General features: G+C 40.9%; 1 protein-coding gene across 2 annotated transcripts in view; it reads left to right on the top strand.

The window, feature by feature from the left end:
• The first annotated feature begins 257 nt into the window (after positions 1-257).
• eya2 (EYA transcriptional coactivator and phosphatase 2) overlaps positions 258-25,734 on the top strand; it is a 29,257-nt gene continuing 3,780 nt past the window's right edge. For both annotated transcript variants that reach the window (XM_028575898.1, XM_028575897.1), the window contains exons 1-11: positions 258-585; positions 11,121-11,200; positions 11,675-11,737; positions 13,166-13,292; positions 13,887-14,003; positions 17,349-17,425; positions 18,284-18,467; positions 19,486-19,622; positions 19,776-19,859; positions 23,491-23,580; positions 25,606-25,664. In XM_028575898.1, the coding sequence (XP_028431699.1) occupies positions 13,190-13,292; positions 13,887-14,003; positions 17,349-17,425; positions 18,284-18,467; positions 19,486-19,622; positions 19,776-19,859; positions 23,491-23,580; positions 25,606-25,664 (851 nt within the window). In that variant the 5' untranslated portion in view covers positions 258-585; positions 11,121-11,200; positions 11,675-11,737; positions 13,166-13,189. The remainder of the gene's footprint in view (positions 586-11,120; positions 11,201-11,674; positions 11,738-13,165; positions 13,293-13,886; positions 14,004-17,348; positions 17,426-18,283; positions 18,468-19,485; positions 19,623-19,775; positions 19,860-23,490; positions 23,581-25,605; positions 25,665-25,734) is intronic.

Genomic DNA, 25,734 nt, shown 5'->3' with positions numbered 1-25,734 from the left:
GCCCTTGACCAAACAAAGATTTAAAGCGGAGATAGAGGACAAGACGAAGGCGAAGATAAAAAAGAAGAAGAGGATGAGAAGTGAAGCAGTTCTCTGAGGTAATAAAGGAGAGCTTGAGATAAGAGAGCGCGCTCTGGCGTAGGTTACACTCGTAAACGCGCTCGCACACACGCACACACATACACACACACACACATACACACACACATTCAGGCTGCGTGCAGCGCGCGCATATCTCGGGAGGAGGAGGAACAAGAACTCTTCGCCCATTTACTTAACATCACTTCCCCACCGCCGGGAAACAAACAGGCTCCTGAAGCTGCAGAGGTAGAGAAGTGAGATCGATGAGAGTGAGTGTCTGCAGAAAGCTGTCAGCTGTCAGCACCTGGAGCCTCTCGTTCTTCTTCTTTTCCTTCTTCTTCTTCTCCTCAGGAACTGCGAGTCGTCTCGAGCGCTCACTTTGTCACTGATTTTGCCGGGACACTTCTCAGATCAAGTCTGCGGAGTTCTCTCGGCATGGGAAGACATCTGCTCTAACTGATAATCGGATTTGTTTTTCCTGCACATTCTTCTTTCTGAATAATGGTAAGTGTGAAATACTTCAGCTTCTTTTTTTATACAAGAATGTTGATCATGACATCGATTGTTCGTAAATAATTCTGGTCAAAGAATTAGCCTACATTTTATTTAAAAAAAAAGCCTGTAGAGTTCATCTGTGCCGATATTTCTGTTGAAGTGTGTTTTCAGCTCTGTGTTTAATTTAGATAATCTTCTAAATATTTATGAAATATTTATATCAGAACAATGGCGTAGCCCCTGCCACTCCTGTATGGTTTTTTAATTAAATGTATCTTCAAATCAAATATTAAATCATGGTAAGTTGACTATAAAATATACATTAGACTAAATATTTGATGATCAAATATTTCCAATTGATTTTAATAACTCCACCTGGTCTCTCCAATTCATTTTACAATTAGGCTAATATAATACTGACAACAGGAAAATGTGTGTTTTTATATAATGTGTGAGTATTTGATAAAACAAATATCAGATATATATTTATTTACTTATACTTATATATTTATATATAAGGATTACCTCTATCCTTGAAGGGAAAATTATTCTAAAGGCCTTATACAAGCAATATATATATATATATATATATATATATATATATATATTACATATTATATATGTCTACAGACAGACTACTGTAATGCAGAAAAAGGTATAGGCAAGCAAATGTGAAAGTAAATAGTATATTTACATTTATATTTACTTTTTCAGCGTAGGTGGAAATCATCGTGTTGGCTGAAGATACTATCACATAATTGACTTCTTCTCTATTCAGCTTCATTTATTTATTCCAATTTATTGTAAGTGTCATTAATAACAGCAGAAAAACCCCATATCCACTAGCAACAAATCAATTATTTGTGTCTCACTTGAGCCCTTTAAAAGATGTGGGGTGAATGTGTGTGTGTGAGGCACCTTCTCTTAGATTGAGCTCCTTTGTTTTTCTTGGTGCTGGTTTAATCGGAGCAACACTTTTTGCTGGGTTTAAGTACAGAAGATTACACTCAAACCACTGACACCCCCCTCAGCAGCCATGCAGGAACCCTCATTAACTTAATTAGGGGAGCCTCGCTAAGCATTTTTCAAAGGTGGGTATTCATATTTTTCAAGGATCATGGCTCCAGACAAGCAACTCACTCACTTTGTTTTTCCAACCATTTAAATCACCTTTAAACGTATCTATCAGCTGCACAGTTGGAGGAGCAAGGATTTAATGGGGCCCTTTGGGTTTTGAAAAAAAAAGTAAATACATAGATTTAAAGCAAAGAAATCGGATATTAAATTTTTCTTGTATAGAATCTTGATTTTTTTCAAAACATTTAAAACGCATTTATTAATTATGAAATATGTGAGATCATAACATTACTTCTTTTTTTAAATTGAATTCAAATTAGCATCATTTGAACTATAAAATGTTGGTTTTGCATCTTCATTAGATGGACATCAGAGCTTTTTCTTTATTACTATTATCGTTGTTGCAGTGCAAACAACGTTTAACTACAATGAAATGCATTTCCCATGCTCACACTCATATATTTTATAAAATAAACTGCATGTATATATTTCTACTTGTCAGTGTCAGTTATGTGAAATTAACCTGCAGGCCAAAGTAGGATTTCTATTTTAGATAGTTGCGGTATCAGATTCAGGCCTGTGGCGGATTGTATATCTCGGTAAATCGCCTTTACCTGTGTTTTAACCCCCACAAATACCATCCAGGGGTCTTGATGGAGGGAGGGGGGGAGTGCTCAGACCACATACCAAAGGTGTGTGCTCGGGCGTGTTTGATTTAACACTATGGTTCGTCTCTTAATAACATTAGGCCCCATTTCTGGACTCTCCTCTCCACGGCTGGGCCGGCTCCCTCTCAGTCTCTCTCCCTCTCTTTCCTCAGCCTTCATGGTTCCTATTACTAGCTCTAATAAATTGTGAATAAGCAGCAGCCCAAAAAGTCCCAGGCTGTGGAGAATTCCCCATCCTGTAGCGCAAGGCACCCCCTCTTAAGAAAACACAAATTAATTCCAAACCCCTCTGTAGCCAAACGTTTGTGGAATGATAAATATTTTCATAGGAAGCTCTGCTCTTCCTGACTTTATCTGCACCAATTTCATTATATTTCTTCACAGCCGCACAGTTCTTGATGTCTTTTAGCTTCTGTGCATCTCTCTCTCTCTCTCTCTCTCTCTTTCTCTCTCCTTCTCCGGGAGTCAAACCTCAGCCTTGCTGACTTGAACTCAAGGTAACACCAGGGGCTCTCATGTCGACCCATATAGTCTGAAGATATATTCAATACATCCTCTTGGTCTGAAATCAATATATTATCCTCATACTAAAAGTTAGACTGATGAGTTTAATTTTGCCTGATTCCACGGTGGAATAAAGTTAAGTCTAGTCTTCTAGGTTTTCTAAGTCAAACTATAGGTTCATAAAATCCCCATTTTTTAGTTTCTTGTGAGTTTTAAGTTTCAGCGGAATGACTGCTTCTGAACTTTATACAACTTCAGAAGAAACAATCCTGAATGTAGCCTGATATGTGCAGCCGTCATAAACGGCACAAACAGCAAGTCTGACTAAATCAAAACTCTTCCGACTTTTCTTTGTAAAGGTTTTTTATTACAGTAAGCATTAAAGCAACTGCAGAAGGTGATGCTGCATAACAATAGTACAATACAATAAAAATGAGAAATTATTTCTGATAACAGAGTCTCTGAATTATTAGCATTTAAAAACAGTTTGGTTCCGTCTCCTCTAAACCTTGTCGTTTTCTCTCATTGGGGATTTAGCTGACTTCTCTTCAGTGAATATTCGCCTCTGTGTGCGTGTGTGTGTGTGTGTGTGTGTGTGTGTGTCTGTTATATTGTGAGACCTCGGACGTGCGTGTGTTACTCTGCACATTCACATCAATATGTTTAGAGAAACAAAAGCTCAGGATTGAAAAGAGATGCTGGTGAAACTATTGGTTGATCTGTTGGCTCTCAAACTGTTTGAGGCTTGAAAGTTATCACACTTCCCCCTAAATGTCTTCCCCTATCCCGCATTTCCCTCCCCTTTTTAATTCCCTTAAGCCCCAGAGAGCTCCCAGGGAGGCCTTGTGGTGATAAGTGTAGGTCTGTGTGTGTGTTTGTGTGTGTGTATGGGGGGGGCAGTCAACAGCTGTCTCGTTGGCTATCTCCACTCTCCTTATCTAATTTTAAGAATGGAGAAGCCACACACATTGCAGCGTATAACCTGCAGAGACCATATTTCGTTTACAGTTCTGGGTACTTTCCACTAAAAATGAAAGAATTTAATAATTCTCTGTGGCTCTGGGAGTATTTTTTTAGCTGTCAGAATTTTTCCTTTATATAGTTTTCTTTCCCAACATTTTCCATCGTTTAATGACGACTCATATTGTATATCATGTATATCTTTATTTATTGTAAATCACTCTCTTGCCTTCTCTTTTCTTTCACTTTCTCTGTCTTGTACACACACTTACACAGTAAGTCTAGCAGTGAAGCAGTCATTGGACCTCAGTCCGTCTGTAACACCTATGAGCTTCGGCTACCAGCCTGCTCTGTCTGGACAGCTGTTGGCAACTACGGCGGCCACTAGCCGTCATCTGCTGAGGAGACTGATCGAGGGCAAACCTTTTTGTCCTAATGACTAATAAAGGAGCCAGTCTGAGACTGTGTGTGTGTGTGTGTGTGTGTGTGTGTGTGTGTGTGAGTTCATTAGAGAAAGCAGGAGCAGTCATGCAGTCAGGCGTGTGTCAATTTTGAGTGTGCAAGCGCGTGTGCGACCACCCTCCCATCACTGGACCAGATGTTTTTTTACCTGGGAGCCAGACCACCATCTGACTGGGGTCAGCCCGGTCCTCCAACCCCACACCGGCTCCTCCAGGCTGCTGGGAGGTCTGCCAGCTGTCCCTCACTTTGACCCCCATCCCGGGGAACTGGTTCTGGGGGAGTCAGAGTCTGGGCCTTGGGGTAGGTGGTCCTTCTCGGATTTGGCAATATTACTGGGGGGAAATTGTTAGAGATATTATTAGAGTGTGAGGGCCGGTATATGGGCAGTGAAGGCAAGTGAGGAGGAACGAAAAAAAGATTTAGGAAGCATAAAAAGAATGCAGACATTTTTTGAGAGGTAATTGAGAAAGGAGTTGAGAGTGTGCTGGAGAAAAACAGAGATAAAGACACTGGCATTGGTGAATAAAGAGGTTTTGATTACTGGGGGACAGAAGGGGGTAGCTTCTGGCTTTAAAGCAGTCTTGGTGCGAGGAGTTAGTCAAGTGGAAAAGAAGGGCCACCAAGTCTGGGGAGCTAAAGTTACAGAGTGCAGACAGAGTCGGCAACAGGTTCACTGCTGCCAGAGATGAATTGGAGCTTCTCATAGAATGACTTCTGTGTCTTTCAAAGGAGTTCTTTATCTGTCATCATGTGACTTAACTGTTGGTTCACTTTTAATTTAAAGAACTTCAGTACTAGCCAGGTGTGTGTTTGTGAGAGTTGAACCTGTCAATAAAGGGATGAATCGCTTGCGCATAGGTTTTAAATCGGTTGCTCAAGTTTCCTAATTTTTGGTTGATGATGTAAACTTAATAGCTCAGTAAGTATAGCTGTGGCCGTTTGCATGCTGGCCTGTGTGAAACCATTTTGAGATGAGTCACTCTGATGGTAAACAGGTGACACAAGCATGGAAACATCTTACCCCTGTGTTTCTGCTTTTTTTTTTTTATGTCTCAGCAAATGTCAGACTTGGTATGGGAGTCAACAAAAACAAGTCAGGTTACTGTTGACATACGCATTTTTCCCAACATCAAAAGCAGCCACTGTTGCTGATTTTATTTTTGTTTTGTTTTGTTTGTTTTGCTGATGGGCGGCTTTGTCTGTGTGAACCGAAATGTTATCTTGATTGATTTAAGGATGGCAACAACACTGAGTTGTAGTGTATCAGGTGTAAACATATTAGCACAAATAGGACCTTGATTAGAATGTGGCTAGAGTCCTCTATAGCAGGGGTCTTCAACGTTTTTTAAGCCAAGGACCCCTTAACTGAGAGAGAGACGGAGCAGGGACCCCTTACTACATATATTGTATAAAATGAAGTTGCATATTAAACTGGGGCTACAATAACATGTGGGGCGGCCTAAATCCTTTATAAAATACCTTTTTAGTGCATAGAATACTAAGCTATTAAAATATCAAGTGTTGGCATGATTTAATAAATCATCTTGTATGTGGCACAGTGAATCTTTAGGATGAACTGTATGGCTATCTTAGTGACTACCTATAGGCCAGTAATCCTATCATCAGTGGAGATTTATATTTGCAATATGTGCATGTGGGAATTATGTTTAGACATTTTAATTTTTCAAAAATTAACAATAATTTGGAGGCTCCCGGACCCCCTGTTGAAGATCTCTGCTCTATAGTCGCTGATAAGTGACATGTGATAACCACATTTTCTGCTAATGTATGATCCTATTTGTTGCTAAAATATGTGGAGAACACACACTAGGAATGAATTTGCCTCTTAATGAATTCTCTGGTTGCTGAGGTCGTGCTGGGTTGAGATTATCAATCCTTAACATCTGTTAGTGGACCACCAGCGTGTCTGAGATAATCTATCTCCGCACAGATAATGGACCAATTGTCATCAATCAATTGCCAGAGAAAACTTTCTCTTTTACACTACTTTACACCTGTCTCACTGATATCCTTGTTTTATTAAAGACAGGTTCAATTAATCGCTAGTCGGATCATTAACATTGTAATCAATATGATGGAGAAACTTTTTTATAGCTTTTTTTTTGGCGCTAAAAATGTTTTTTGTTTATTTTATTTTGAACATGTAAAAAAAATTAAATTAAAAAATAAAAGATAAATAAGAACAGGTACATTTCAGCACGATCTTCCAAAATTATTGTAAATGATTCAAATAAGGAAAAGGAGTAGGAAGAAGTTAAAAACTTTTCTGGTCCTACCCCCTATAAATAATAATAATAAATCAGCATTTCTTTTGATAATTGAATAATTTAAGTCATTTTTCAAACAAAAAAAGCCACATCTCGAATGTCAGAGTTTACAACTTTTCTTTGTCTTATGTGTTTCAAAAAATAAGAATATCTTTGTGTTTTGGACCGTTGATCACACAAAACAAGCAATTTGAAGACATCAACTGGGGCTTTGGGAAATTGTGATGGTCATTTTTTACTTTTTTCTAATATTTAATAGACCAAATGATCAATTGATTGATCAAGAAAAGAATACGTAGAATAATAGATAAAAGGAGATGAAAATAATCAAGTGTCAGAGTTGAAACAGCAAGTGGCTTTATTTGTGTTCAGTATGTGTTTCTTTATAAGTATGTAAATATGTTTTGTGCATTGTATACAGTATGTACAAGGTTTATTGAAGGATTATCAGGCTTATAAGGAGTTTGCGAGGTCTGAAAGGGCTGGTTCTCTGTTTTTATCACAAGTTCTTAGAGATTTTCAAGAAACTGTCAGGTGGAACGACTGTCGGCATTCTCACCTGCTTAAATAAATCAACTACTTTTCATTTAACTTAAGAGGTGTTGGCTTTGTTTTTACCTTCTGAATATAGATGTAGTTTTAAGATTCAAGTGTAATGCTAAAACTAATTGTACTGCTTTGTGACAAAGGTAGTTAAAGAGGGCAGTAGCTGGCAGATGGCACAGATTTACACTACCGAGCCCTTGAGTGCCACACAAACTCAGATACTGGGCCCTTGTTCTGTGTCTTTTATCAGCGGCTAAGAGAGAGGGTTTGTGTGCAGCAGTGAGTCAACCCCCAACTTGGCCTCAGGCACTTCGGCAGACTGTCCAAATTGAGGGCTCCAGGTGGGGTCCCATATGGCATGATTACAGACCAGCAAGTCACCTTTGTCTTGAGAACCACAACATTTCAATAAAAAGGTCAAACCATCCAAGGGTCACCGCAGTGCATGACCACTCTCACGTGTCTATCAAGACAAACACTGACACAGCACCCATATTGACACTGTACACACATGTATTGCCAGACACACACCAGACACCTGTCAAAATGTTCAAATATTTGGGACCAATATCCTTAACGTTCCACTTCCTGGATTGATCCGGTGCCGCGGGAAATTCCGCCGGATATATGTATTTTCACCGATGTCCGTTTCCTTCAGCTTTCTTTGTGTTGGAATTTCAAACTCCGATGGATTTATGCGGACTACAGTTAACTACTCCTCAGATCTCTGCAGGGTAAATCTAGACAGCTAGCTAGACTATCTGTCCAATCTGAGTTTTCTCTCGCACAACTATTTTACAGCGGCTTCGTGCAGTGCTTAGCGCTGCCCATGACGATTGTGATTGGTTTAAAGAAATGCCAATAAACCAGAGCATGTTTTTCTCCCATCTCAGAATGCTATGTGGACTAGCCAGACCCTCCTCCGCTCCGCAGCGTGTGCATAGTCTGGCAAAGCGAGACTAGGTTGGACCTAACCTTTTATGTTACAAGTAGTGATTTTTATTAAATGGCTGGGATAGATTCCTACATTTTAAATATTAATTTATCCCCATTTGAATGATTATTGCATCTTGTCCGTCTTTATGACGACCGGCTTCCTTTGTATGTGTCCGTTTGGCACAGCGAGAAACAATTTTCCCTTCAGATGGACTGATCTAGTTGGCCCATGTGGATCAGTTACGTGTCTGTCAGGTAACAGCAGGTAAATCTGCATAAACTCAGCATAGTCCTTTAACTGTATCAAATGACATTTCAAATTAAAGCACAATACACCATCCTGTGATGTAATCCATCAGCACAAAGACGAGAGAATATGATATCCGTGAAAGAAGCAGTGGTCTAACAGAACCCCAGGACCCAGGTGAAGCTGGTGGGACTGGCCTGTTGGCCCTGTGGCCCCCTGTGGCCCTGCTGGGTTTGTTTTAGCTTTAGTTTCAGCCCTCGGCTCTCCACATCTCTGCTGAGCTCCGCTCGTCTTCCCTCCGGTGTCCTGCAGTTCCCATGGCCTTGTGCGCCCTCCTCCCAGGCCTCACCCCGAACCAGGAAGTGCCTTTCCTATCAAACACAGTTTTTGTGTTTGTGTGTACGTGCATGCGTGTACGGACAGGACTGTTGCAGCGATGCAGCTGAAGTCAAGAGGACTCTGAACAGGCGTCACTGTCACTTCTGATCCCTGGAAAGTACGAGGAAATGCTAAGCACAACAGCACTTTCCTTATTTTCCCTCTGTGCTGCGGGATCAGTTTTACTCTCTCGAGCTTCACACTCTGCCTGTGATAAAGGTCAGATCAGGATCTCTGATGGCTGCAAGGTCTTAAGGGTCATTTTAAGTGGAAAAGAATAGGAAAACCATAAAGATGAACACATGGTTTAGATTAAAAGTACAGATTTCAAATTGAGTTGAAGCTAAAAAAAAGAAGATTTCTTGCTTAACTTAAGGATTTAGTTATAATAAGAGTTCTTTCATTTAGAACAAATTAGAAATATTTCCAATTTTTATCTTGTTTTTCATTGACATGACAAACAGTAAATCATCTCCTTAGTGTTACATTTACAGTATGTTTATTTTACGGTCATTAATACTTGATGTGCAGGTGGATTGTTGGTTTTGTGGCTCCGTCATGGTTGAAGTACATTTATTTAATCCGAAAACATTGTGAGATGTCTTGGGGTTTTTTTAAGGCTGGGAGGGCGGCTCCATCAGCTGGAGCTTACACAACATGAGATGTGTTTTCTTTGCTATTCTTTCAAAAAACACTCTTGTTAATGACATAAGGACAACACAAAAGATACTGTAAGTCTTTTCAGGTTTTGTGAGGCCAGTGAAGCTTCTTGACTGAGCAGACTGTCCCACTTTCTGTCCCTTTTTTCAGACAGCTTGTACTTTTTTTCACTCGCCTTCATCTCCTCTGCTGCTGTAAAAGCGCGCTGCCCCTATAATTCACGACTGTCATCTGTCTCTGTCCTTGTGCTGTCAGCGGGGTCAGAGGTCAGGCAGTTAGCTGCAGCTTTGCCAGATTAGAATGGCCCAGAGGCAAAGACAGAAACAGAAATACAGAGGGGAAAGAGAAAAAGGAAAAGATCAGTCTGGCATCTTGAGATAGAGAAAATTTGGAGCCGTTCGCCAAATGACCGACCAATCAGCGATGGTTTTTAGGTGGGTTTAGGTGCGACGCAGCGAGAAGCGACTGTTCAGTCTAAACAACATGGCAGCTTCCACGGATGAGATGAGCGTAGCTATCGTGCAAGTTTTATCCGAATTAGAAAGTATTCCTTCATTGAAAGAAGAGCAAAAAACGGCACTGCAGGCTTTTCTCTAAGGAAAAGATGTTTTTGCTCTTCTCCCGACTGGTTTCGGCAAGAGTTTGATCTGATTGGTTGATTTGGCCCGTCTATCATCAACATAGGTCGTGATAGACAGATGGTTTATCCAATCTGCTAACCAGTATTTTTGCCCCTTCCCAAAAGTTCTCCAACGGAAAGTTCCCAGATGGATATGCCGAGCAAACGCGAAGCAATCCATCTGGCGGAGTCAGGTTAACTGTGATGTGCCCTCATTCAGCCACAGCGATATGACCTGGCTCCCAAAGATGTTGGATAGGGTCGAGGTCATTGCTCTGTGCCGGGCCAGTCAAATTATTCCATACTAAACTCAGAAAACCATTGTTGATTTTTTTTTTTTTGCAAGTTGAAACAGATGATGGCCTTCTTCAAAGCAGACTGTTGTCTGAGATATTGTTGCATAATATTGGATAGTGTTCACATACTTTTGGTTAAAGTTTCCCAGTACAACTTCAGTCACCCACAATACATCTCACTTCAGATTGACTGGTAGCTTGTGTGAGTCCGCTGTAGGATTTGCTGTCAAACACACTGACCTCATTCAGCTTCCTGCTCAGACTAATTCATGTGGCATTGACCTTTTGGCCTCCAGCTTACTGAGCTGGGACCTCCCCTTCCCTCTCTTCATTTTACCCTTTTCTCTCTTTTATCCTTCCATACTTCTGATAATGAGGACCTAATACAAACAGAGAAATACAGTAAAATAAATGTTACTGTTTTTTTTTCAGTAGAAATTGTATTGCAAAATCTCTCCTGTCTCATTTTGTCAAAGCTCTACGGTCTCATCATATCACTGCATGAGAAATTCTGCTGAACTGAGAATTGTGAGTAGACCACACACTGATATTATTAGTCGTTTATTTCCTCTAAGCAGCTACTCACAGGTGCATGGCACTGGTGCCAAACAGCTAGTGAGTGAGCATTAGTGGGGCATTTTTCTAACATTTTCCCTAGAAAGTAATTTGATTGTTAGAGTCTCTAATGACCACACTCTTCACATCAATGCCACATTCATCTTGTTTCTCTTTCTTTCTGTCTATCCTTAAAACTATTCACCTCTTGAACTGTGTGCATAGAGAAAATATATGCTCTCACTCCTCCTCCTCATCCTGCTGCAACAGGGCCCGAGGCACATTGCCATGTGTCAGTCACCTGCATACCTGTGTCCTGATGGTGTGCGTTTGCTATTGTTTCCACAGGAGAGTTGACAGCTCGAGAAGAACCTGACTAACAGCAGTGTGACGGGCTAAAGAGGATAAAGCTCTCTCTACAGAGCCAGGTGAGAGGGCAAAACTACAAAGTGCTTTAGATGAAAAGTGACTGCTCGCTGGAGTTACTGCAATCATTCAGTCTGCCTGTGGAGTCAAAAAAGATTATCTACCCTTAAAGTAAACCCCTGCTGTTTGTTTTTGTGAGGGCAAGCAATGATACCCAGATTTTTATGGATATGCTGCCAAATTCAAAGACAAATGCTGATAAATGCAGTGAAATATTTGTAGCACTTAGAAGTAATCAAAATGTGATTGAATTATACAAAACTTAATTTTTGACAATGATGCCTTTTTGTGAATGTGAGTTGGGGGGTCTCCTGTATTACACAATTTCTCTGGAATTGAAATGATTATGAGGGAATAATGATGCTGATTAAATGTCAGGACAAGCACTTAATTACAACTCCATTGGATTCAAGTTTTATCTTATTTAAATCTCATTGTTTATTTCCTAACTGGTTTCACTGTTAATTTTCTGACAGTGCCCGATCTTGCCTCACTCACAGGGCTTCTTATCATCGATTTCAAACACATACTTACTGCGGGTGAGTTTTTTATGACATTTGTCACTGAAATTGAAAGTGGACCTGCATTACTTCTTTGCCATGCATTGCAATGTATGTATCTGTGTTTATAATTATAAAAAAAGCTAATTATGCACAATTATGATCTATTGACTGAAATCACGATGAAACTGTGTGATGTTCAACCCGTTCTCACTCCGAAATCGTCAAATATGGACATTTGAGCAGTGGCTGTCAGCGTCAGATACAACGCAAAAAGCCCCCTTCAGCGTGTGGGAGGATGGTTGTGGTGGTGGATGGGACAAACAGCACAGGACTTTCAGCCCGGAGACCAGGGTTTATGTCCCGCATGTCACTTTTCCTAAACCCTAATGTCGTTTTTTTTCTTTTCCTAAACCTAACTGTCCCGTTCTTGTCCCGCGTCACGGAAACGTACCTGTTATAAGCCCACCCATGATCTTTTCCTTAAGGCTCTGACACACCAACCCGATAGCCGACTGTCGGCAGAAAAGGCAGTTGGGCTGATCAGTCGGCTCCATTCTCTCAAAAAAGTGCCTCGGAACACGCCGAAGCGACGCCGACTTGAGCGACTTGTGCGCAAGACGTAATACGTCTCCATAACAGCAGCCGGCGCTAATCTGTATTGTCGACCTAGTAAACACAGAGCACACTGTCGTCAGTCATTGTTTTCATCAGAGAGTGTTGATAGCAGTCCAGAAGGATCGTTGTTGTCATTACTCGCTGAACGGAAGAAAATACGATGGCTAGTAATAAGAAAATACTGCCGTTGTCAGCTCTCGGGCTTCTTCTTGTGGAAGAAGCACTGATTCGCTAGTCACGGGCTAGCGCTCCACCAATCAGATTGGTCATTGAGTTTGACTGCCCACTGGCCGATTCAACAAGTCAAATTGGCCAAAATGGATGCTGACGGAACACACCGAACAGATTCGAGTCACCGACCTCGCCAGACTGTCCGACGGCCAATAATCGGGTTGGTATGTCAGAGCCTTAAACCTAACTGCGTCAAAAGTGCCGCCAATAGTCGCGACCAAGTGTGTTTAGATAAAGCGCGTTTAGATATGACGCTAAAGAAGACTTTTAGCCTCTATAAGAACGCCAAAGGCACCTCACCAAGCGTCCGTATTTTACGCAATGGGAGTGAGAATGTGTTGTGATGTTATGTATTAACTCATTGAAGTTTATTTGACCGAGAACTGTAAGGGTTTCTTGTCCTTTAGTTGTTTTTGTAATTGTTTCGTGCCAGAATTCCCAAATTGAGATTTTACCAGTGTATGCATCCCAGCAGAGTTTGTGGCATTAATTCCTTTTGTCTGTATATGAAAGTATTTGCATGTTTTGCATGTTTAGTATGTTCTTCCTCAAACTCAGTTGTAACAGATAAAGAGAACTTGTCACCAAAAGTTTCTTCATTATTTCTTCCTTCTTTAGGATCAGCTGACGGGGAGAGGTGTCATGGCTGCGTATGGACAGACTCAGTACAGCCCGGCCCTCCAGCCTGCAGGGCCATACACACCTTACACTCACCACACACAGGGCTACAGCATGCCATCTTACAGTGAGTACAAACAAACATACAGTTATATAAATCAATGCATTATTTTGATGATCATCTCAAAAGCAACAGTTTGTAACGTGAGGACCAAGCATATAGTTAAAGCTAAATCTCCGAGCATTTACATCAGATTCTGCAAGTTATTGTAGCTCTGTCTATTTCTCTAAAGGGCTCACTTTCTTTTTAATATGGAAGCAACAAGACGCAATGACAATACAACACACTGGACAACATTAACATTTAACTGGAAACTAATTCAGTCACATTACAACACAATGGAACAAAAAAGCGAGACACAAGGGGGACACTATGTGTTGTGTGTTCCCCACAAGACAGTTTTCTAATGAGCATGTTGTGTTACAGAGATAGATTGTTATATATTCTTGTGTGTGCTCTTTACAGTGGTATTGGTTGTTGTTATTAATCTATCCACAGTAGAAACACAGACTTAAGTTAACATTAGTTAATCACATTGCACAAAATCTAAATTATTTGCAAGTCTCTTTTGTATGATTTGCTATAACTCTGCATGTTGGCTAGTCTTTTCATGAAACCAAACATATTCATGTTGTGCTCCCTTGATCTCTCCATACTTAGACATTAAAACAGAAGACGGCCTGAGTCACTCTCCAGGACAGACGGGATTACTGGGCTACTCAAACTTCAGCAGCACTCCTCCCAGTCAGAGTCTCTACAGCTACTCGCACACACACGGTTAGTCTGAACACTGTATGTGCTGGATGTATGGAAAACGCTTTCACACACAGACCTTATTTACACCATTTGATTTCAACCTTCCTGGAAGGAGCTTCCATCCTTGTGCTTCCTCAACTCTCTTACTCCTTTTCTCCTCACCTCTCCTCTGCTCTCCTCTTTCTCTCTTTTCCTTCTCTCTGCCACACCTGTTCTCCATTAGCTGCGGTCTGGACTCCTGGCGTCAAAAGTCTCCCCACCCCTCCTCTTTTCTTGAGGTCAGGCCCCCTTTCTCCACTCAGACCAACAACACAGCATGCAAGCGCTTGTGTCTGTTAAAGAGAGAGAGAGAGAGAGAGACAGTGAAAAAACATATAGACAGATAGGATGGAAGAAAGAAAGAAAAAAAACAAGAATAACAGAGAGAACAAGAGATGGGCAGAGGGTCTTTGCCGAAAAACAAAAACTAACTCAAATGAGGTGTGTGCAGCTCTCTGCCCACGCGGCTGTGTGTGTGTGTGTGTGTGTGTTTTTTTGTGACTGCGTGTGTGTCTCTGTGCTGTACACATTCCTCAGTCGTCCGGCGCCCAAAGCATGATTCGCTCAGTGCGACTTTATGGCTTTGAAAGCAGCGTGAAATTGACCTTGTGTGTGAGAGGGGAGAGGTTAAGGTGTATTATACAGAGGGGTGAGTAGGTTTAATGTTGCACACTGGGGGATGACCATGTTTCCACTGTATGGATGAGACAAAGGAGAGACCAAAACATTAGAAAACAATAAACAGATGGGTTTGATGCTAAATAGTGTATATCCCAGCTCAGTTATTTTAGCTTTTAAAGGTCCCATATTGTAAAAAGTGTGATTTCCAAGTATTTTGTGATTATGGAGCAAGTTTCTGCTATATGAATACTGTGAAGGTATCAAAACACTCAATCCACAGAGAAATGCACCCAGCCCGTAGTCAGAAAAGATGCTTTTAAACGAGCCGTCAGGACTTCCGTACGGTTGTGATGTCTGAATACTATATATATATATATATATATATATATATATATATATATATAGGTAGAAAGTGCTGTTACAGTGCCGGTACAGTCATTCCCCGGCTGCAGTACATGCAGGAACGCCAAGAGCGCAGATGCAGAAGACCTGGAAACACTGACCAATCAGAGGAGACTGGGCTTTTTCAGGAGGGGGGCTTAAATAGACTGGCACTAAAATGAAGCGTTTCAGACAGAGTGAATACGGGTATATTAAGACAGACAGCATAAGGAAAACAATGTGATTTTTTAATATTAATATTAATATAAACCCAAAATACAAGTATGAACATGAAAATGAGCATGATATGGGATCAATTGTAAACATTCATCACAGTTCACAGAACGACTTTGTGAAAGTTGTCATGGAGATGAGTTGATAACAAGTAATAGTACCTATGTACCTATGTCTCTGTTCTCTGTTTTTCAGTCCTTCACAAAAAACTCTTGTTTTCCATAATACTTCCTTTAAAAGAGAATATTCAGATGTCAGACATTATCTGGGAATGTAAATATTCATGAAAAGAGACTTATGATGAAACCTCTTACAAACTGCTGAGCCCTCAATGACTGTTGAACCAACAAAAGGTTTAGTTTTTTTTAACAGAGTGTAGTTTGAGTTTGAAAGACACTGTTCCCAAACAAAATAAATTTGTTTGAATATTTTTGTGCATAAATCATTAACTGCAAACTTCAAACAGTAATAAACTGCCACAACCACCAAATGTTTGTAGGGTTTCAGAATGTTTCCATGTCATCTATTATAATGTACACAATACACTAGCACACACACACACACACACACACACACACACACACACACACACACACACACAGGCAAACACACACATACACACTACAAAAAGCCACCAAAACACGTACTGTACACTGTGCGTACAACTGAAACCAAATGGGAATATGGGAGCCTTTCTGTGTTTACTCAAAAGACCTCCTGTATTTTTCCTTTAGTCACTTTGATGATTGTTGTGTTGTCCGGGGAGGTTTCAGTGTGTTTCTTCCATTGAGTCATTCTTCTTCTGTTTTTTTATGCAATGTGGAGTTTAGAAGAAGAAATGGGAAGCTAGAGGGAGCAGTGGTCGATGAGGTAGACTTGAGGGATTGAATAATATTTCAGGACGGTTCAGGTGAAAAAAGGAGAGTAAATCTTTATTATCCCCAAAGGGCAACTTGTTGTACAGATAGCAGTCAAAACAAAACAGGGTAGATCCTTCACAGAGAGAATATCAACTTTACTAGAGCCACCTATTAACCCAACCTGCATGACTTTGGACTGTGGGAAGAACACCCAGAGAAATACCCACACAGGTGCTGCTCAAAGTTTTCACTTAATCTAGTGAAATATCCCAACATCTACATGATGGATTGGCACAAAATTATATTCAGACATTCATGGTTCCTAGAGGATTAATTTACGTCCAGCTCCACCAATATGAAATATGTGGTTTTGAGTTAAATGTTTGAACAACTGTTGGACGTATTGCCATGAAATTTGGTTCAGACATTCATGTTCCCCTCCGGATGAATTGTAATAACTGGTGATCCCTTCACCTTTCATCAAGTCAGAGCTTAAATTTGTCCATTACTTATGTTAGTGACCAAATACCTATCAACCCCAGCTGCACTTTGTCTGGCTAATTAACAAATGTTACAGCTAAACTAAGATGGTGAATGTGGTAAACATTATACCTGTTAACCATCAGCATCTTGTGCTGCTGAGCCTAAGTCCAGTTTCTTAGAGCTGTTAGTAGTCTTGTTTATACTTCACCACATGGTCAGTAAGCCCTGTATGTGTTCAATGATGTTCCTCTCCCACTGTACCATTCATAAACTTTTGAAATATCCAGCTAACTGACAAACAGAAGGAATGGAATGGAAATGAAAAATGGTGGAGGTGATAAGATTACAAGTCAAATAATTATTCAGACAAACAAACAGCATGGACAGACTTGACAGAAAGATGCAGTGTGAGGCAGCGTCACTGTGGGGGAAATTGCTTGGAGGAAGACATTCCTGCCTTGGCTTGATTAGACTGAAAAGATTCCCAGAGCAGCATTTGCAGACTTTCCCACCTGTATTGTTTTGTCAAACACACATACATTTTACTCCCAGCTTCTGCAGCACTGAGCTGTCACTGAGGAAGGAGTCAGAGTTTACTGCTCATTACCTACTCCACACCGATCACAGATCAGATCCGATGTTGTGTTGAGCCATCAATACAAGATATAACGCAGTTGAATCTCTCACCAGTCCTGCATGATGAATTATTCCCTGAAAGTTTGACCTTTGTCTTCGCATTATTTCTCAGGTGGTGGTATTTCATCTGGAATTTTTCAAGGCACCCATGCAATCTCAAATTCAACTCCATTCAACTCTACCCAACAAGTGAGTAATGTCACTTCAGCAAGAATTTTCTAGTTCCTAGACATCTGAAAAGTTTCCACAATCCATCCATCCATCTTCGTCCGCTTATCCGGTGTCGGGTCGCGGGGGGAGCAGCTCCAGCAGGGGACCCCAAACTTCCCTTTCCCGAGCAACATTAACCAGCTCCGACTGGGGATCGGCGTTCCCAGGCCAGGTTGGAGATATAATCCCTCCACCTAGTCCTGGGTCTTCCCCGAGGCCTCCTCCCAGCTGGACGTGCCTGGAACACCTCCCTAGGGAGGCGCCCAGGGGGCATCCTTACCAGATGCCCGAACCACCTCAACTGGCTCCTTTCGACGCAAAGGAGCAGCGGCTCTCTCCGAGCTCCTCACGGATGACTGAGCTTCTCACCCCTATCTCTAAGGGAGACGCCAGCCACCCTCCTGAGGAAACCCATTTCGGCCGCTTGTACCCTGGATCTCGTTCTTTCGGTCATGACCCAGCCTTCATGACCATAGGTGAGGGTAGGAACGAAAACTGACCGGTAGATCGAGAGCTTTGCCTTCTGGCTCAGCTCTCTTTTCGTCACAACGGTGCGATAGATTGAATGCAATACCGCACCCGCTGCGCCTATTCTCCGACCAATCTCCCGCTCCATTGTCCCCTCACTCGCGAACAAAACCCCAAGGTACTTGAACTCCTTCACTTGGGGTAAGGACTCATTCCCTTCCACAATATGTTACAGAAAATATATATATATATATATATATATATATATAATTATAGCAATCATATTGTTGACTGTCTAAATATAGGACACCTCATTTGGGAATGTTAAATGACACTGACTAATTAAAGTCATTGTTTATGTTTTGACAGGAGTTTTCAGCATACTCGAGCTACAGTCAGAGTCAGTACCCTCCATATTATAACTCACATCACTACAACAGCCCCTACCTAACCAGCAGCAACATCAGCCCCGCTGCCATCACAGCTCCGTCAGCCTATCAGCATCCAGAACACCCTGTAATGCTGCCCAATCACAGCCCAGAGCCACACACAGGTATGGAGTGACAAACCACCTTTTTGTTTGGATCTTTATGATGTTTAAGTTTTTGTTTTTATTGTTTTCAAATGGACCTATCAATGGATAGTCACTGCCTACCTGTCTTCTATGGCGTTATATATATATATATATATATATATATATATATATATATATATATATATATATATACAGTATCTCACAAAAGTGACTACACCCCTCACATTTTAGTAAATATTTCATTATATTTTTTAATATATAATTTTAATTCAACATACAGCCATTAATGTCTAAACCGCTGGCAACAAAAGTGAGTACACCCCAATGTTAAATTCCCATAGCGGCAGGCAGATTTTTATTTTTAAAGGCCAGTTATTTCATGGATCCAGGATACTATGCATCCTGATAAAGTTCCCTTTGCCTTTGGAATTAAAAAAAACCCACATCATCACATACCCTTCACCATACCTAGAGATTAGCATGGGGTACTTTCCATAAAATCCTCTCTCAATGCAAATCAAACCAGCTACTAGGCTAACTGACATAAAACCATGCCAATCTCTAGGTATGGTGAAGGGTATGTGATGATGTGGGGCTATTTTAATTAGGCCAAGGGAACTTTATCAGGATATGTTATACAAGCTGTACACTTAATACTTTACATTGTAGCAAAGCGTAATTTCGTCAGTGTTGTCCCATTAAAAGATATAATTAAATATTTACTAAAATGTGAGGGGTGTAGTCACTTTTGTGAGATACTGTATATATGTGCCTTTGTTTTATCATTGTGATGTATAAGATAAAAAATGGGCATTCTAGCGAGAGTCTGAGATATTGACATTTAGTCCTTGGTATGGTTCCAAAAACCCTGGATCCTACGCATAATGCAACCTAATAGAATCTATGGCATTCACAGTGACTAGTTCCCCACAATGACACAGTTCCCCTTCAACATGCTCATGAGTTAATAAATCAAAGTCTGAATCTTTGTTTTATAGAGACTGATGAGCAACTTTGTTTTATGTGTGTGTTCTAGGAGAGTACCACCCGCCGCCCAGCCCCCCCACACCAGGTAAAGAGGAGGCAGTCCCAGCACGGAGGGGGTCAGATGGGAAGTTGAGAGGGAGGAAAAGAGTCAGTGACCCCACTCCACCTCTGGACTCTGATATAGAGGTAAACACAGACTCACACAGTGTTGTAAAATTATCAGTATTTCTCTACAATATTTATCTTTCTATGTCTCACACACACACACACACACACACACACACACACATACATCAACTTTCATGAGGTTAACATTACATATCTGTTATTTCACTGCAGCGTGTGTTTATCTGGGACCTGGATGAAACCATCATCATTTTCCATTCGCTCCTCACGGGAACCTTCTCCTCACGATTTGGCAAGGTACGGTGAAACGACCCCTCCCTTTGTCATTTACTGTAAGAAGTACGTGCTGTAGCTCATCACACTTTGACAACAGTTAATCATACACTGGGTAGGCACAGTTTGGCGCAAAGCCCTTTGAAACCACAAAATAATCTTGCTTGAGTCAAATCACCCTTTGTCTCAAGTGATCAAGTGCTTATTTAACTAACAGTCAAAGGTTTGGCTGCCTGAGCCGAGTCCACGACCTTTGGGTCTCATCTCTGAGCATTTTCACACGCTGGCTGTTTTGCCTTTCTGCCCTCTTGTTTCTTTTCATAATGCACCGGGGCTGTTTAGCTACCCCGGAATCCTGCGGCGTGATTGACAGCCAGTGGGACCTTTACATAACAGACAGGCAGCTGACAAGGGGCGGACAGTGGTGCGTTTCTTGGTTTTGGCCGGGGATGTGTGTTTTGAATTCTCACGGTCCCCCTGCGGGTTGACACAAGGCTGATGGGAGTTTGAGAGCAGCCTTTCTGATCGGTTCAGCCCCCGGCAGGCCATGCATGCTGTTGTTTCTTTTTCTTTCTTTTCTGCCGCGGAGAGGGTGGCGGAGGGAGAAACAACGAGAGAGAGAGAGAGATAGAGCAAGAGAGTGGATGTGTTGAAATGTGACTCATGTGCCAAACATTCCTGATTCCTCCCACCACCCAAGCACCCCGCTGCTCGGGCTCAGTTGGACAGACTCTGACATCAAAACTCAGACATGCAGCAGAAGAATTAAATGAGTGACAGCAGAAAAACAGATTAACAGTCCAAAGCGTCAAGCTGGCTTACAAACTAGCAACGTTTTCCCCCCTTTTTTTTCTCCCCTTTTTTTTCTCCCTCTCAGATCTGCCACTAACTCATCCTACTCTGACAACCATAATGCAGTTTATTTTCTGCCATAAATTATCTCCACTCCACCACTTTGTGTCCTGCTTTCTAGTAGAGTCGCAGCCCAGGGTCTTCCCATTAGGGTCAGCCTATTGAACTCTTATCACAAACAAATATTTTGGACCTATAAGTAAAGGCAAGTCTTGGCCCAGCGTGCAGGAAAGACTAATGGGTGTGTTGAAAGACAGTTGTTTTCACCAACTTGGTGAGCCTGAGGTGAATAGAGATCCACATGAGGAGCTGATTCCCTCCCCTGTAACAGCTCTTCCATTATCTCATCTATCATATAGTAGACCCTCTCTTTCCTCTAGGGTGTTTTCTCATATCAAACATCCTGTATAAGAGTAAAGGTGGGAATTGAATGTTTTAGGTGCTTTTTTTTTTATTTCTTCTTACGTTGTACATTCTTCCCTGGGATTATCCTGAAGAGGCTTTTATTTGTTCTTCTGTATAAAGCAGGCCTCCTTTTTTGGAGGAGGGTGATTATAGATAATTATTTCAATTATGAGACAAGCAGAACAATCGTTTCTTAAGCCTTTAACCCCTCCTTCTTCATCCATTCAGCTCTTCCTCTTCTATCCAGTGTTTCTCAATCCTGCCCCTCGTCTTTTTGTCCTTGTTATCTTCCTACTCCTCCTACTGAACTTTTTTCCACCCTTGGTCCGCAATTACCTTTTTCTCTTTACACCTTTTTTTGGAGGGGCTCAGGGGGTATTTTATAATTGTCATCATTTACCACGCTTTTGTCATCAAGCCCATTCCTACCATTTTGAGCCAAAAGACAGTGCTGCTTGTCATTTCAGATGCACTAATCTACGGTAGTTCACCTTTGGCTGACACCCTTGTGCTTATTCTGTCTCGCTGCCAAAGACGAGCCAACGCTGCCATTAAAATGCTGCACATACATACACACACCTGCCATTGTAGACTCAAACAACAACACACCCAAGCTTGTCAGTCTGGCTGCCCGCACATTGTGATTGTGTGTTTCTCTGTGTGATGATTTAAATGATTTATAGTCTGCTTATTAAAAAACTAAACAAAAGTTGGTGTAATGCACACATTCGTATTTGTTTGGGTTTTTTCCAATGCAAAAGAAAAAGAACAGGAGAAGAGAGGCTGGGTATTGATAGAATAAGAGAACATGCTGAAAGAAGGTAGAGAAGACGAGACATAAACATAAACAATGAGAAAAATATGCTGATATACAGTAACTGACCAGGTGAAATCTGCAATACCTTATTGTTTTTTAACTACTAAATCCACTGCGGTATTGTAGTTAAATCACATAGACTTGCTGTTGTGTTTTGGAGTTTTTTATGTATTTTTCCCATCATTCCAGGCAGTCATTGCCATTCATTCAATCAATTTATTTATATGACAATCTTGTGTCAATCTATAACAGTGAACATCAAGTCTGCATTAATTTTAAGCCATGCTAGCAGCTTTGCATGGCAATGCCAGTCAGTCCACCACTTTGTCCATTCTGAAATAACTCAGCAATTATTGGATGGACAGGCATTCATGGTCTCCAGAGGAATGAATTGTAATAATTTTGGTGATCCCTTTGCTTTTTATCTGGTGCCATCATCAGGTCAACATTTTTAATTGGTCCAATACTTTGGTTTATGTCCAAATATCTGAATAGCTGATGACATTTAGCCTTAGTTGTTATGTTATAATCTCTTTGGTTGTACTTTGTGTTTAGTGCTAGTTCACATGTGTTAGCATGCTAACAAGCTAAACTGTGATGGTTAACATTTTACCTGCTTAACATGTTAGCATTGTAATTGTGTTAGCATTTAGCTAAAAGCACTGCTTTGCCTAAGTAGTCTTAGTGAGTCTGGTTGGTTAGCGTGGCTGTAGACTCTTAGTCTTGTTGGTACGTTAGTTACATCATCTTTGCATGGTAAACCGATTAAAACAACATTGGTCAGTTTAGGAGCTAAAACTTGCAAAAACACTGATATTGTTGGTTAAGCCTTGAGATGATTGAATGAGTTTAATTAGTTTTCTTAATGGTTTAAACAATGTAAATCAACAATTTAAATGTGATGAGTCTGTACATAATTTACTGTAATAATCAGAGCCAGTATGGGGAAACTTGTGGGCTAGATTAAGAAAGCCGAAACAAGTAAGTCAGAAAAGAATTAGTGAAGATAAGAATTGGCAGAAAGTTTGACTGACAGAAAAATATTCACATTTGCCTCTCCCTGAAACCTGTTTATGTCAATCCAGTTGATGAGTTTGCAGAGGAAGTATAAGGAAATCTGTTTAGAGAGACAAGCAGGCGGCTGCACTGACAAGGCGAGAAACATGACAAGAGTAATTATGTTCAATAATCCAATTTAACTCTAAATACTCTCTAAATACCAAACCTCTTAGGCCATTAATCTCAGCCTGAGCTGGTGATTTTATTATTTATTCACTAATAAATAATGTTGCAGCACCTGAAATGATAGACAGATGCTGATCTGACATCATTTTCTTTTTACCCCAAACTGTAGTTTACAGACCAGTTTTCTTTCATTTAAATGTGTTGAAATGTACAGTATGTAAAAGTCTTAATTGTGCCTGAATTGTGTATATATATATATATATATACTGTTTAAAATGGTTTTCAAAGCAAGTCGTTAATTCTATTTGTGTGTGTGTGTGTGTGTGTGTGTGTGTGTGTGTGTGTGTGTGTGTGTGTGTGTGTGTGTGTGTGTGTGTGTGTGTGTGTGTGCATCAGGACTCCTCAAAGGCAGTGTCTCTTGGTTTGTGGATGGAGGAGATGATTTTCAACCTGGCCGACTCGAGACTCTTCTTCAATGACTTGGAGGTGAGTTTTTAAATTTGAGTGGCTGACTTTAAAAAAGAAAGTGTGAGGGGAGCATGTTTAGAAAATTTCAGGATAAAAATTTGTTTTGTTAACTTTTGTCCCCTTAAACTGGTATATGGACAATATGCCTTACTTCACACAAAAACCTTACCACTTACTTGTTTCATATTCCTGTTGCAGCAGTCTTTTTTATACTTCAATTTATTTCCAGTAAGATGGAAAAGCAGCAGTGAGAACATATCCAACAGTAAAAACTGGCATACCAGAAAACCTTCCCAGCAACAGCGTAGCAAGAGGTTTGACATTTGGGTGCTGTTTTCTTACCTGGCATAAAGCACAGTGGCAGTCATTGTAGAAATCCCCTCACACAACTTCTATCCTGTATTAATTCTTACTACAGCATTTTCCAAACAATCTGCCCTCCTCAGTTGAGCAAGAATAATAAAAGGAGGGGTTGTTAACTGCTGGCATAAGTGCTCTTACAGTTAGAATATACTTGCTGCCTAAAAATCCATCAATGTTAACATTGATGCAACCTCTAAAAACGATGAGTCCTCAAAAAAAAGTGGTCATTAAAATGCAGTTTTACTACCTGCTAGTGACTGAAAAGTTCATATGTTATCCTGAATTACTTGGCCTTGTTCTGACAAAGACAGAAGATAAGAGAGGGACAGAGAGAGAGAGAGAGAGAGAGAGAGAGAGAGAGAGAGAGAGAGACAAGTACACTTTGTGCTGTAATTATAGGTATGTGTCTGAGCATCCGAGAGGGAAATTAGTCAAATGGGAGGAGGAACAGTCAAGAGGAGGGAAAGGAGCCAACAAAGCCATTTGCAAACCCAATTCTTATCCCCTCTTTTGTTGTCAAGGCTCAGTAAATCTCTAAAGCAGTAGGCCACAGCGGGTTGACAACTGCTGTTAAGTCTTGAGGGACAATTATCTTGTCAGTGGCTGAGTGTTATCGCTGCTGTCATAACTGTAATACCACCAGAACATCACATAATTGTAATTGGCATGCCTGCCTAATTAATCAGGTCAGGATTTCCAGTTGAACATTTTCTATAGTGAGTGGAGTGGAGCTGCTCTTGGTTTCAGTGTAAATGTAAAGCTCTAAGGGGGTCATTTGTATTGTATGGTCAGTAGAAGCGGCTGTGCAGGGGCGGATGGCACCTGAGTGGGAGGTGGGTTGCACCCCCTGGGAATTGAGTTATGTAGAGATGGAGGGAAGATGAGGTAGCGTCTCCGTCTGGCTTTAAAATGGCTGAAAGGTGATAGGAGACCGTGTCTGTCCTGGGTCTCTGCGTGACAACTAGAAGTTATACTAGGACTCGGTTTTTGCAAAAATGTGTGCACGGTTGTGTATTATGTGTATGTGAAAGATAGAATGTTGTGGGACTTACAGGGTTTTAAGCTGGACTAAAGACAAAGAATTGAGAAAGATTTTAGTATTTTTAAGAAGACAGTTATTGTTAGACATACTTGTGTGTTTCCTCCTGGCCGACGATGATTGATTTATGCTCCTTGTTTTTGTTTTCGTCCTACGTATCCATTCTTAATAACTGCTTTCAAGTTTCGGATTTAACTGCATATTGTTTAAAGGTACGTTGGCCGTAGCCACATGTTTAAGCTACAGTGTGGTTTAAATCCCTGTGGTTTGATGTGTTGCATTTACGTCCAATAGAGAGGAACAACATGTACACTGTGCTTGTCAAAGACAATGGGCCTTTCTTCAGTGATTTTTTTTTAACCAAAATGTTGGACACACTATAAAAAAAAATGCAGATTTACTTTACTTTAATTTACTATGTGGTTACACCAGAATCGTATAGCCATGTTGACTGTCCTGTGTCTCTGGTGCCTCGCTGTCCCGTGTCCCGACACCTTATTTCCTGCTTCCTTGTCTTTTTTTATTATTTGTGTAGCTGCTGTCACTCCCGCAGGCTCCCCTAAAGAGGAGAGACCTGCCTGTACATGGCTCCACTCTGAAATGGATCTCTTGATATATCCGCTCTCCTTTTCATTTCCCAGGAATGTGACCAGGTTCATATTGATGACGTGGCATCAGACGACAACGGGCAGGACTTGAGGTAAAGCATCTACTGTGTTACTGTACTTAAAGCTCTGCTAAGAGACTCTGACAGTTCTGCTGTGGCATGT

This window comes from Perca flavescens, chromosome 4 (genome assembly GCF_004354835.1).
Source record: "Perca flavescens isolate YP-PL-M2 chromosome 4, PFLA_1.0, whole genome shotgun sequence".
Taxonomy (NCBI): domain Eukaryota; kingdom Metazoa; phylum Chordata; class Actinopteri; order Perciformes; family Percidae; genus Perca; species Perca flavescens.
The sequence above is the reverse complement of the archived record's forward strand: the minus strand, read 5'-3'. Positions and strand labels throughout refer to the sequence as shown.